This window comes from Nothoprocta perdicaria, unplaced genomic scaffold, assembly GCF_003342845.1.
Source record: "Nothoprocta perdicaria isolate Ctin4 unplaced genomic scaffold, notPer1 scaffold_10, whole genome shotgun sequence".
NCBI classification, from domain to species: domain Eukaryota; kingdom Metazoa; phylum Chordata; class Aves; order Tinamiformes; family Tinamidae; genus Nothoprocta; species Nothoprocta perdicaria.
The window spans coordinates 6,690,135-6,702,746 of NW_020454094.1; the positions used below are offsets into that span (position 1 = coordinate 6,690,135).

Genomic DNA, 12,612 nt, shown 5'->3' on the forward strand with positions numbered 1-12,612 from the left:
ACATCACTGTTGCAGCCCTTCCCTGCTTCAGATGSGTCCAARWAGCCATCCCTCCCTGGGGAGGGATGTGATTCCACGCAAGAAATGAGTCTAGCCCAAATTTTGTCTCTACTACTAAAATTCTACTAAATTGTGATGCTTGGGCCAAACAGCAAAGCTAAAAATCTATCACTGGCTGCCTTTAGACTACAAATACACCTGCCAAACTTGCTAAGATGCTGAAGAAGTTGAGAGCAAAGTTATACATGARGCATATTCATGAATGTGCAAACAGCCCACAAAGCTGACATCTCCTAAGAGAAGTTGTGAGGAGCTCTTGTGGAAACCTGGGATGAGCGTTTGACTTTCATGGTATCTAGGAAAGAAATGCCACATTATTTAACAATTAAATAAGGCAAATTCCTTATGTGGTGAGAAAGGGGCTTATTTCTGCTCTATTCCATTGCTGGACATTAGCTTTAGTCTAGCGACAATGACCACCAAACCAAAGCTTCACTCTGTTAAAGACAGCTTTATAGGATTTTCTCATTTTAAGTGCTTTCCAACTAGATTAGCAATTGCAAGTCTGGCCTGTGATGGTACAAGCCATCCCTTTCTCTGTGAGCTAGTTTTGGGTAATCTTGAGACTTACTTTCTTGCATTAGCAAAAGGCTTCCATGTTGTGGTGAGAGCTGTCGTGTCAGGAGCTTTCTGCTAGCTGTTGTTTCCAATGCTCACCAGGCCTGGTTTTGTGTTCTCCCCACCTGCAGGTGGAAGCACGCCTCCTGGCATAACTGCACCAGCTGTGCCTAGCATCCCATCTCCCATTGGGGTGAATGGTTTCACTGGCCTCCCGCCGCAGGCTAATGGGCAGCCCGCCGCAGAAGCCGTGTTTGCTAATGGCATCCACCCTTACCCAGGTAAGCCACACCACTGCCGTGCCCACAGCCTGCTCCTTCAATCCATGCCCACAGCCTGCTCCTGCAATCTGTGTTCACCCTAGCATTGCTGCTACCTCGTGGTCAAGGGATCCATCTCACCTGGCTGCAGATGTCTAAAAGTTATACATTTAAATCTGGATGACAGAGGTCTASGCTATGTTGGGAGGGGGAAGTTAACCTGCTGAAGACTGGAGTGCTCATCTGCTGTATTCCGGGAAAACTTGTGTGGTGAATACAATCACGACACTCAGTATCATTTGCTATTGTGAAGATTTGAGCTGGAACTTCATCAGCTGACACATCTGCCAGGTGGAGTTCATGGGAGGTTGTTCTTGGCCAGTCTTGAAGGAGCAGTGCTAAGCCTGTACCCCCAAAGGATTACCACATCTCTTACCATCCACCTTCGGTAGCTCCCTCTGGGATGCATTTGCAGACATATGCAGGATATGGTGGGGGAAATCCAGATGGGCTGCTTGGCTGCTAACCCAAACKGCTCTGTGCTGCAGCCCACAGACGCTGGTGCCTGAAACACTGACTGCACCCAATCCCTCTACCTTACCAAGACTGAAGTTCCTCTCATACAGCCACAGAACAGGTTCAGCTTCTCTTTTTTGGACTGTTCCACTGCACAACTGCTTCTGGGTTTTAAAGACTGTGACTAGTTCAAAAAATATCAGAGGATGGCTTTGCAAGTTTTGGCAGTCGGGAATGAATTAGGGACACTAAAGGATATACTCCTAAACCTCTACCATTACTTATCACTATATGGACACTGTAAGCACCAAGAGCTCAGGAATTCACAAGGCCTTAATGTGCACCTACATTTCTTCAGGGTCCTCAGGATTTGAGATATCCATTTACAGCTCCCTCCTCCAAGCTATACTTTTGCTAGGAAGATGTTCCTTACCATGGCAATATACGCACTACTAATAATATAATAGTACTACAAATAAAAATGTAAATACACTTTACTAATTGATCCTAGCCACCAGCTGGCAAAGGTGTGTTTTACCCTGGGGCACTCATAGATTAATCTAGTCTGTTAGGAAATCAAACACTGAGTCAGATACTCCAGCCAAAAAGGCTGACAAAAAAAATCTTTCGATGTCAGCCAGTCCTGAAAAAATCAGAAGATTCAACATCACCGGGGATTTTACAAGCTATGGGGGAAAAATATCATAGAAATACAAAAGTCCTACCTAGCTACTGCTCAGACAATGTCACTAAAAGAGCAAGAAATGCAGAAAAAGTAAGCCAGAAATAGCAAGAGTATTGAAAAAATAGCTGTTTGTCATTCTACCTGTCCCCAGACCTTGTAAACATTTAGTCGTGAGTTCATCTTTAAGCAGAATTGAAATCAAGGGATTTAGTGTACTAGAAGTTAGGCATGTGTACACATTTGTAGCAGCTCAGAGCCCTACTAAGACATTTCAGTGTATGGCATTTGATGGATGTGCAGAGCCTGTGGCAGATGAGGTCTTTGAAATAGCTGGGATTCTTAGAAGCACAAGAGGGATGGAAAGATGCCTCTTGGCAGCTTATGGAGGCATTAGGAGATTGCAGGAAACCTCGATGTGTTCAGTGAACTCAACCACAGCAGCAAGAAAGCCCCCATTCTTTAAGGTTATATAAATGTACACAGCTCTTCATCTACCATCTGTCTAAGTATCTACCTGTTTGCCAGTCTATCATCTGTCTGATTATCAATCTATTTTAATATTTATCTTTTTTTTTCTATTTTATATGACTTGATAATCTTCTATGATGCATTATTGTAGGTATCAGAGAAAAGATCTTTCCACATGAATCTTAATGACTTTAATGATGGCTTTTGTTACCATCTCCAAATTCCCCAAAGTGTTAAGAATGGTTTCAGTTAAGTATGTCATCTAAGATTATACGAAACTCAGTGGCCTGAATCTGATTCTGTCTGATTTTTGGAAAGATTTACTCAGTCAGCAATTCACCATTAAGACCTGGCCCTAACACCAACACCTTAACACGCCTGAGAGGTGATAGTCGCCCTTGCTTCCCTTCAGGAATTCTGGTACAACAGTTAGTTCTCCAAGCAACGGGCCAAATCCTATTATAAAAGGTTTGCTTTTTATAAAAGATCAGGCTTAGGAACACTGCCTTCTTGATACAGTTTTATGATCTTCATAACTTGCCTTGGCAGCCCAAACAGGACAAAGATTCTTTTCAGCTTGCAAGCTCTGGACACTCTGGTGGGTCTAGGCTTRGTAGATGCCAGGCTACAACAAGCCACCCTAATTACGTTTCCTGGAGTGGTCCACATTTTAGTTTGAGGAGCAGGCATGAGGAAATAACTGAAACTCAAGGAATCTTAATGTCAAAGCTTAAGTCATCCAGAAGAAACCTCTGCTCCCAGATAGCTACATTTCTGCAGATAAAAGCTAACATTCACAGGTTAGTTTATGCAAAGTTTAGATTTATCTGGGCATGTTGTCAGCAGTACACTTGTCTTTCTTAGTGTTCAGCTTCCCCATAGCTTACTGGTGTCCTAAGTTATAGCAGAGGTACAGAGGGAACAGTGGTAGGCAAAACCACCTACTTATTTACCGCTTCTGCCTGTCCCCTCTAGCAGTGAAAGCCTGAAATCAAGCTTCTTTGTAGCAGCTTGGATGTTGGACATATCATGTGTTTGTTCCATTTTATTGTCATCCCTTCTCATGAACATTTATGCATTCTCCTAAACTTAACTCCTTGCCGCAGGCTTTATTGAGATCTCAAGCTTAGCGGCATTAAATAAATAAATAAATAAAGAGGATTAGACATTAGAAAAAAAGGATTAGACATTTGTATGTGGATAATGAGAATATCCCCAGTTGCATTAGACTGGATAAAACTGTAGAAAGGACACAAGTCTTCATGCTTTATTATATAAGCCAGCCCATAGTGCTTGGGGTTAGAACGAAATTTTCATCACTGGGCAGCTTATTCCATCCCTTTTCATTATGATATTTCTCACAGTTTCCTCTGTAGCATCTGRTATTGGCACTGCCCTGTGGTTCTGTGTGTCTGCCTAGACGTGAATGTAGAAATAAAATATTAAAGTTGAGTATGCAATTGCACTAACACTGTAGAGATGAAAAGAACCATACCAGTTCCTGTCCCAACTCAGCATCTTCCAAACAACTTTTATTAGATATCTCAAGCAGTAAAAGCAAACATGACTGCGTCAGTAGTATGTACATAACCATAGTCTTGCTATGGTTATGAGGCTGTATATTGTTTAATGCCTGAATTTTGCTCTCAGATACTCTTTCATACTCCACAAAAAACAAATGTGGGTTAAGACCATTATATGCAGCAGCAATATGTGCTTTGTTTCCTGAAAATAACAAACCAAGACAATCAAACTCTGTAGAGGCATGCCATCCACACAGTTTAGACCCAAATAAATCTCATTCATTGTACAGTGTGTCTACATGTCCACCGTTGTGTGTAGGTAAAATATTTTTCATGTTGCATTTAAGTGACTGCAGAATGCACACTCTTTGTAAGCCATGCTTTACCCTCTCCTGGCCTGGCTGAGCATATAACGCCTCGTATTGCACTTTTTAGCAGGGGGAGAAACACAACTGAGCAAATATTTCCCCTCCCACTAGTCTGAGCCCCTTTGGTGACTGGCCTTTTGGTTTATTAATATCTGCCCTTTAGTCTTTCAGCTTGTAGCAGGATCAAGCATGGCAATATGTCACAGCATATAGTGGGGACAAAGAGCATAATCTGTTGTGCCATGATCTTGTGAACCACTTTGCAGCTGCACAAGAGCATTTGCCATTTCTGTGTGAGCAACAGCAACAGGGATTGCTSTCTTCTGCCAGAGCTTCCTAGCCACCAAGAAATCAGTACTTCTGTAACAATTTATGGCATATGACAACAGTGACTATCTTCTGGCCTGGTTTCTGTTGTGTCTCACACCATTAGCCTTCTGCTTTCTGGTAATGGGTCTTGTCCTAACTRGGTTTTATCAGAACTGGCCAAAGGGCTTGCTGCAAAAGTAATGGTTTTCCTGGGAAGAGAAAGAGAAGGGAGAGGTTAGCACTGGAAGAGCAAGGGGCAGCAAATGAAAGAGAGAGAGAGGAGCGGAAGTCATAGGACCAAGGACTCAGAATGAGGAAATCTGGAGGGGAGATGGAGCAGAGCACACCCTCAGCGTCTAGAAACCAGGAATGCTGCTCTGTGCTCTTCTGCCAGGGATGGGCCCACAGAAGGAATCAGAAATAGATCCCACAGTGACCTTTAAACATGTTGTTTCATTCACTGTTCACAGGCACAGACACAGTAGTACTGTTTCTGGTTGCCCACGACCGCCAGGAATAGCTTTATAATTCCTCCCATGTATACACCTCAGAAATCCCTGGTTACAGGTTGCAGAAAGGCTATGTCAGGGTGAAAAGACAGCACGCTTCCACTTTGTACCCTACTTTGAGGCCCAGTCCTCTCTAGGGAGGAGTAGCTGTCAGTATGAATGGGCAGCCAGGCCTTGATGACCACGTTTCCAAGCCACCACCACAGAGACTTGCAACGAAGGTGTCCTCATGGGTGAAGTCTTGTGCTGTAGAAACTCATGTCTTAGGAGCTGAACCGAGACCATCAATTCATTTTCCCTGCATCAACACAGAGCTACCAGGCAGGAATCAATTTCACCCATTGCAGCAGAGACAGGACTCAGACTCCATCTGTAATTATTATCATTACCCGAGCTAATTTTGCAGGGGAGGAGCTGCCAGCATGCTAACACGACAGCCTTCTCCATTACCTTGTCAGTTAGCTCGCAGCACCACGGATGGGCCCACGGTGCTCTGGACTGGCTGGGCACAGGATCGTTTCTGACCATGGTAGCTACTGTCAGGGGGCATCGGGATAGATACCAGCGAGTGGCATTGGGCATCCTGACAGATGTCAGGTAAGAAGAGCTTAGAAAGGATGTCAATCAGAAGGACAGGAAAAAAATGATCTCCCTACATCAGCAGAAGATCTAGGACAAAAACCAAGCCCCAAAGCCTTTGCTGCAGGTAGGTATTTAATGTCTTAGAAATCTTTCTGGCCTAGAGGCCCCAGGACTAACTTACTTGCTACAGGAAAACTTCATTGTGTTTGTCCACTCTAAATCCCTAGTGAGTGCTTTCCCTTTCATATTCTACATCAGCAGTTCCAAAAATGCTTCAGTGAGCACCTAAAACATCGTTATGGCTGGGAAGCATTTATTTGACCCATTTGTAACAATCTGCCATGTGCCATAAACTACAGTTTACGGGTAAAATAAATAAGTGAGGGAATGCACTCATTAAAAATATAATAACAAGTTGCCATCTTCAATTGTAGTCTAAGGTACTTTAATGATGCCATGTACTTCCAGCGATCATGCAGCAGCCATAATGAATGAAGTTGCTTCAGACAGCTGTGGGAGCCTTTCCAAAGCCAAAATATTTTCTCCTGTGGTCTGGAAGAAGGTGTAAATACAAAGCAGGCATTGTGCTAATGTTTTCGGAGGCCTAAGTGAGCTAAGATCTCAGTTTTTATTTGCAAATGTGACTTAAGCTAAGCTCCCCCAAAATACAGGGAGTTTAATAGCTTTTAAAACCACACACTGATTTATGTGTTTACAGGCTGAGGCAAAAGGAGGGAAGTAATGGATTCTGGTTTTGAACTGGCCAAAAATGTGCCCCTATCTGCATTTCTGATTCTTTTGTGTCTTTCTCACTTTGTCCAGTGGAAACTCTTCATGGCCACACATGTCTCCTACAGTGTGTTTGCATAGCACCCATCTCAGCAGGGCCCTGATTAGGGATAAGCGCAGAATTATTACAACAAAGATAATCCTGGTTCTAGCAATGAGCTATGTGACTTTAAGTGTAGGCCCATTTGCTGTTCCAAACAAGCATCAGAAATACCTAGGGATGCTACAAAAAGGCTTCTGCAACCCACAGGAAGGAGCAGGGAATACAAGTCCTGGACTTCCTCGCTCCCTTGATGTGTGCAGGAAAAGACAGTAGGGCAACATGTCTTTGACTGTGTGGTGTCCAGCCCCTATGTGGCAAAATGAGACTATAAAACACAGGATCGGTAGTTTTGTGCCAGATCAGCACATTCTTTCTGTTATTGCAGTTATTGTTGTGTCTGAATACCTAATTAATTACAACAGTAAACGCTGGCTTCTTTAATCACAGCATCAGCTGTCCTAATCAATCTTAATAATATGGAATCTGTACTATGGCACCCATGAATTTTAATCTACATAAATTTCTTAAGACCTCTCGCAAGCTTGTTGTACGAAATGATATAATTATGGATATAGATTAGGGCTGTAGAGAGTGATTTAAATTGGATTTAAGGAGAAGGTGAATAGAGCCCTCCCACTCATTTATTTATTTATTTTAATCCTGACCTTCACACATTTTTTTTCTTTACTATCATTATTTTATTCCCCCCACTCTGAACAACTAGTGCTGTCTCTGTGATCATTCTCCTCCCCATCCCACCCTCCCAGAAGTTATGATGACAAAGCCGTGGGTCTGTGGAGATATATAAGATACCTAAGGGATTGTGAGGGGAATGAATAGATGGGGCAGACCACAAAGCTGAGAACTGAGGTGACAGCATGAAATTTTAGACCCATACAGGCAGCGGAGTTGCAAAATAGAGTGAAATATATAGATGGAATAAAACATGTCTTCTCTGTCAGGAAATGCATAGCCCTTAAAAAGTAGGAGGTGGCAGGGTGGAAATCATATCCACGTAAAGGATGATGACTCTTTTCACAGAGGTGAAATCCCATGGCATCTTAAGAGCCAAAAATGTGCCATAACCTGCTTTTGTGTCTTGGAGGAGTCAGGACTCACTCACTTCAGAAAACATGTTTCCTGGCTGGCTTTTACCCCCAAAGCTAGGACAGTTACACTGCATGGTAGACAACCTCAATCCAACACCCAAGGAAAACTGAAGACCTCCACTTCGATGCAGTGGGAGCCAGATCAGGCACTAACTTCACCGCTTCCACTAATGTCAGTGCAGCCTCTCCTGGTCTACACCATTGAGCACCAGAGCAGACTCCAGCTCTTCTGTCCTACAAGAATTTTCACCTAGGGACCCACATAACAGCTCACTTGCAGACACAGCAGCTGGGTTACTGGCATTTCAGGAGAAATTCTTTATAGAGAGTCACTTAAACTGCTTTTATTTATTTTTTAACAATGAGCTTCATTGTGTCACCTCCATCCTGTTATTCTTTGACAGAAGCTAAATGCTGTCCCTAACACTAGCTGAATGCCCCTTTAAAAAGTTGGACTTTAGGCTACAGATATATCAATAGTAAGAAAGCTTCCTGGTATTAATTTTAAAGTACTGGTATTTCATGCTGACTTGGGAAATCATCCTTGTTTTTTGGCATCAGGCAGAGGATTCAGAAAGTGACATTAATGGATCTACTTTCTTTGAAGGACTTGGGAGTCATTTCTTGACTTCTGCCTAATGAATAAGTGCTGCCTTCGTTAAATTTATATTTATGGCCATATAGTAGGTCATTGGCTTGTTTTATGTCTCCAGGTTTATGGAAGGTTATCTGCCATGGTCACCTTGTGGCATCTTGGCCAGGATCATCTTGCAAAGAGACAATTCTATCTAAGCAGGATTTCTCCCGTGGAGATATGGAAATTATCAAATTAATATAGAGGCAATGTCCAGGGATAAGGCTCTTGCCCTGAGCTGCCAAATGAAGTTACTATTAGCATCTGTTTTCACAGTACACCTTTAGTTTGCCCTGGCAAGGCCAGATCCTCAGCTCCTGTAAAGCAGCAAAACTAACTCAACTTCACCAAGGTTGATGTGATTGATACTTGTCTGCTGGTCTCTCAGGAGCCTCTGGACTTTTTTCACTTCAGTAACTGATCCTCTGTGTGTATGTTACATCACTTTTAATCTCTTAAAYGTCCGTATATTGGACATAAGATCTCCAAGAGTCTGACCACAAAGAAAGCTATTTCAAGTGGTATCTGTGGGCACATTTACATGGATAGTTGCTAACACATCCAAGGTCTTTTGCTGATGTTACAAGTTAGAGTCATGCTACTTCTGGTCCAGATGTCCCCATAGATGCATTATGATATCCTTGTCCCTAAACTAGTACCCTCTGCATACCCATTYCTCTTACCAGTCCTTACTCAGCTATATAGCTCTGGATCACAGCACACTTAGACTCCAGCTCAAACAGCACACAGAGGAGCTGAGGTCTGTCCACAGCCCTTCTGCTCATATTGTCTACGAAGATGAGTGCTGTTAATTGGGAATGTCACTGAGAAGACGGGCAGCAGGAAAAGGGAGGCAGTATTATTTAATATATGTGTGTGCACAGATGTATTCTTGGTTGGGCTTCTCGGTAAGGTGCATGAGGATTTCTGGAGTACAGCAGTCCCAATATTAAAAAAGGATGCTGGAAAACTCACAGGTCTTTAGAAAAGAGTTAAAAGAAAGGCTCACAGTGCAGAAAGTTTATCCCACCTCTGAATTAGGTCTGTCATTTTCCAGGGCTATTAGATCCATTACTTGTTGCCATGATAACTTCCAATAATATTTGTAGTAATAGAGAAGGCCTGTCAGCTGGATGGGGAGAAAGAATGATTATTATTAAAAAAGGAGGCTGAGGCGGGGTCACACAACTACCTCAGCTGAGCATGAAGGCCACAGGGGTCTGAGGCCTMAGTTGAACATAGATAAGATACCATATTAAAAGATGTTTATCCTATGGAGAAATAAAGCAACCTTCCCTYGTGGTCACTTGTGCCAAGACACAGAAATAATGAATGTCTCCCCACTACTTTGAATTTTAGGAAGTATATTGCTCCAGCATACAGTCACAAGCAATCCCTGGAGAAGGTTGACTCTGGATCACGAGCCCCTCCTAAATCTGAGCTCTTACTGAACTTCACAAAGGTCATTAGTATGTAAGCAGGTTGTCACTTTACTGAGCACAGCATGACCATAACTTCCTCAGATGTGTAATCTCTGTCTTGAGATTTCTGGATCTATACCAGTCATTGGCTTCATCCACATTACAGCTGGAGGCACAGACAGTTAGGCTTTTCGCTAGGTTTAATTCATGTGGCGCTGCGAGCAGCACCATGAAGACATGCTTACGGATGCCCAAGCTGCTGTGCCACCATGCTGGGGTGCCCAGCTGGCCGTGGAGTCAAGTCTCTTCGTAGTCTGTGTTGCCCATCTTAGGCACATCCACTTATACTGAAATCACATCTTTATTTGCTGCGTAAACACACTCTTGGAGCTAAGGAAACTGAGTATTTCCCTGAGCAAAGGTTATCACTTGTGTTTTTAAGAGCTCCCAGGTTAAATCCCTGCAGGTAACRACTCACTGTGACTACCTTTCCCAAACAGCCAAGGTCAGGTGTGAGACTATGAATAAAACACAGACCCGGAGCAGGGTGTTGCTGCCTTCCCATGTGGTCTGGTGCTACAGCCCAGAGATGCTCTTCCCTTACTCTTTTTCAAGGGTGTCCAGGGATGCTTGACACAATTCTATTGTATAAGAGCAAGCACAAAAAAAAAAAAMMCTTATATCTTCTTTACTTTTGACTAAGTGATTCCCAGGCTGAATTCAAGCATGACTGAARCCATGGGAGAGTATTCCCACTGACGTGCATATGTTGTGAGTAGGGAAGAAATCCTTTGTGTGATCTGGGATACAAAACAGTCTCCCAAGAGAGGGACACCCAGTTAGATAATACCCTTGCTGACAAGTCCTAAAGGTCCAGGAAAGTAAAGAACTCTAAAAGCTTTGTGTGGGAGGGAAAAAAAACCTTCAAATGTTTAAATAAATGATTTGCCCGGTTTTAATAATTAATCTTAAAAAGAATTCTCAGAGTAAACTTCCTGAGTTGATTGCGTTGGTTATGATGAGCAGAAAAAGGCTCAAAGGAYACGCAAGATATCCACAGCTGGGGTAAGGTGAACAGCTCTCCATTGAGTCAGTACTGTTGCAACAACGTGTGTCCCAGGACACCATCTAAATCATCTGGAGTTCCTGAAGCTGCTAACACTGATTCAGAAGAAGCCAGTCACACTGGGCTTTAATCCGTTTATGAAAGTGTACACCCAAAGCTGGGTGCAGGGGAAATGTGTTTAATTCAGAGGAAGTATCGAAATCAAAATCAGAATAAGCATTTGGCTTCCTTCAGGGAGGGCCTGCACTTTTGTGCTCAAGAAGCCAGAGGTAAGACCACAAGTCCCACAGGCAATGACCTGGGCAACTCCAGCACTGGGTTGTTGGTGGCAAACCTCTGAAGCCCCAAAGTTTCACTGAATTGCCTGAAACCCTGGGGCTGCTGACATGAGCTTGCAAAGGAGCTTGTCACATGAGCAGCATAACAGAGAAAAGCAGGTTTCTGTCAGAAACCCACCCAGACGGACAGCTTTCCCAGTTTTCAAAGGAATATCGTTAAAATGGAACCAGCCCAATGACGCATTTCAGCAAATTGGCACAAACTCTGCCAGGGAAAGAGGTACTCTCTGACTGCCAGTATTCTCCAAGAGCACCCAAGGGGGATGAGCTAACATAATCAGTGGGAGCTGGTGGTTTATCTCCCTCTTGAGACCCAGTGATGAAAGGAGCTACCGACTGCGATCCTCATTTGAAGATTTCTGTTGTCATAGCACCTTCTTGTCAGGACATAGACTGAGCTATAGCTGGGAAACCAAAGAGTTTTCATGCATTCACAGCTAAGGCAAGAAAGAAAGCAAAAGAAGCAGAGTCAGCAAGGGATTGCTCAATGACTTGTCCTTGTATCAAAGAAGAGGCAGTCACTGCTAATTCTTAGTGTGTGAGAGAGCAGTGATCATGCCTGGACTCCAGCCACAGTTTCTGCACTGCCTTTCTGCAAGGCCTACAGGCTGAGCAATGTCAGCATGGAAACCTTGTGCATGAAGCTCCATAAACACAGGRGTAGCACTGAGGAAGGGCATATGGTTCAGATATAGTAGATCATCCTGTTTACTTTAGACTGCAGTACTATGGTTGTCTTTCCAAGCTGGGCCCCCTTTACCATTTGTCCTGCCACCTTCTTCAGGAGCTATCTTCCCCCTGATTGCTCTTGGTCATTTTGAAGGGTCCAAGTTACTAGTATACTTTCTCCCAATGAGGGCAGGGCATAACTAATCACTCATTTACCCATAACTGCACTTTTTACCATTCATGTGCACTCTGCATGAGCAATCTGTTTTTAGATGAAGATAGTTTTGAGCAGAGACTATAAAAATGAAGTGTAGTTATTGTCTTCCTCAAGAAACAGAAATAAATGGAAGCAATTTTTATATTTTGCAAGCATTTCCTTTCAGTTTCATTTCTTTCAGTTTATTCCTTCAGCATTTACTCTTTAACAGCACTGCTTTGTGGTTCTGCTGTGCCTTCCTCTGATCTCCATAGGCTTTAAAGAATTCTCCTTGCATCTCTCTTCAATGGGGAAAGTTCTTATAGTAATTCAGTGTTTTCCCATTTCACTTACAGACACAGAGGGGCTTGTCTTTAGAAAGTCAGCTAGGAGTTCAGCCAACCACCTTCCAGGCCAATGATTGCACTTGTTCCCTGCTGTGTCTACTTCGTCCTCAAAGCCCTTGATCCACTGACCACCATAATCAATTGGCCTCACCAAGACTTAGC

The 12,612-nt window shown here is 43.2% G+C and overlaps 1 protein-coding gene across 10 annotated transcripts in view; it reads left to right on the plus strand.

Annotated features, from left to right (window-relative positions):
- CELF4 (CUGBP Elav-like family member 4) overlaps positions 1 to 12,612 on the plus strand; it is a 674,752-nt gene that overhangs the window by 608,221 nt on the left and 53,919 nt on the right. For all 10 annotated transcript variants that reach the window (XM_026039579.1, XM_026039573.1, XM_026039620.1 and 7 more), the window contains exon 8: positions 750 to 899. In XM_026039579.1, the coding sequence (XP_025895364.1) occupies positions 750 to 899 (150 nt within the window). The remainder of the gene's footprint in view (positions 1 to 749; positions 900 to 12,612) is intronic.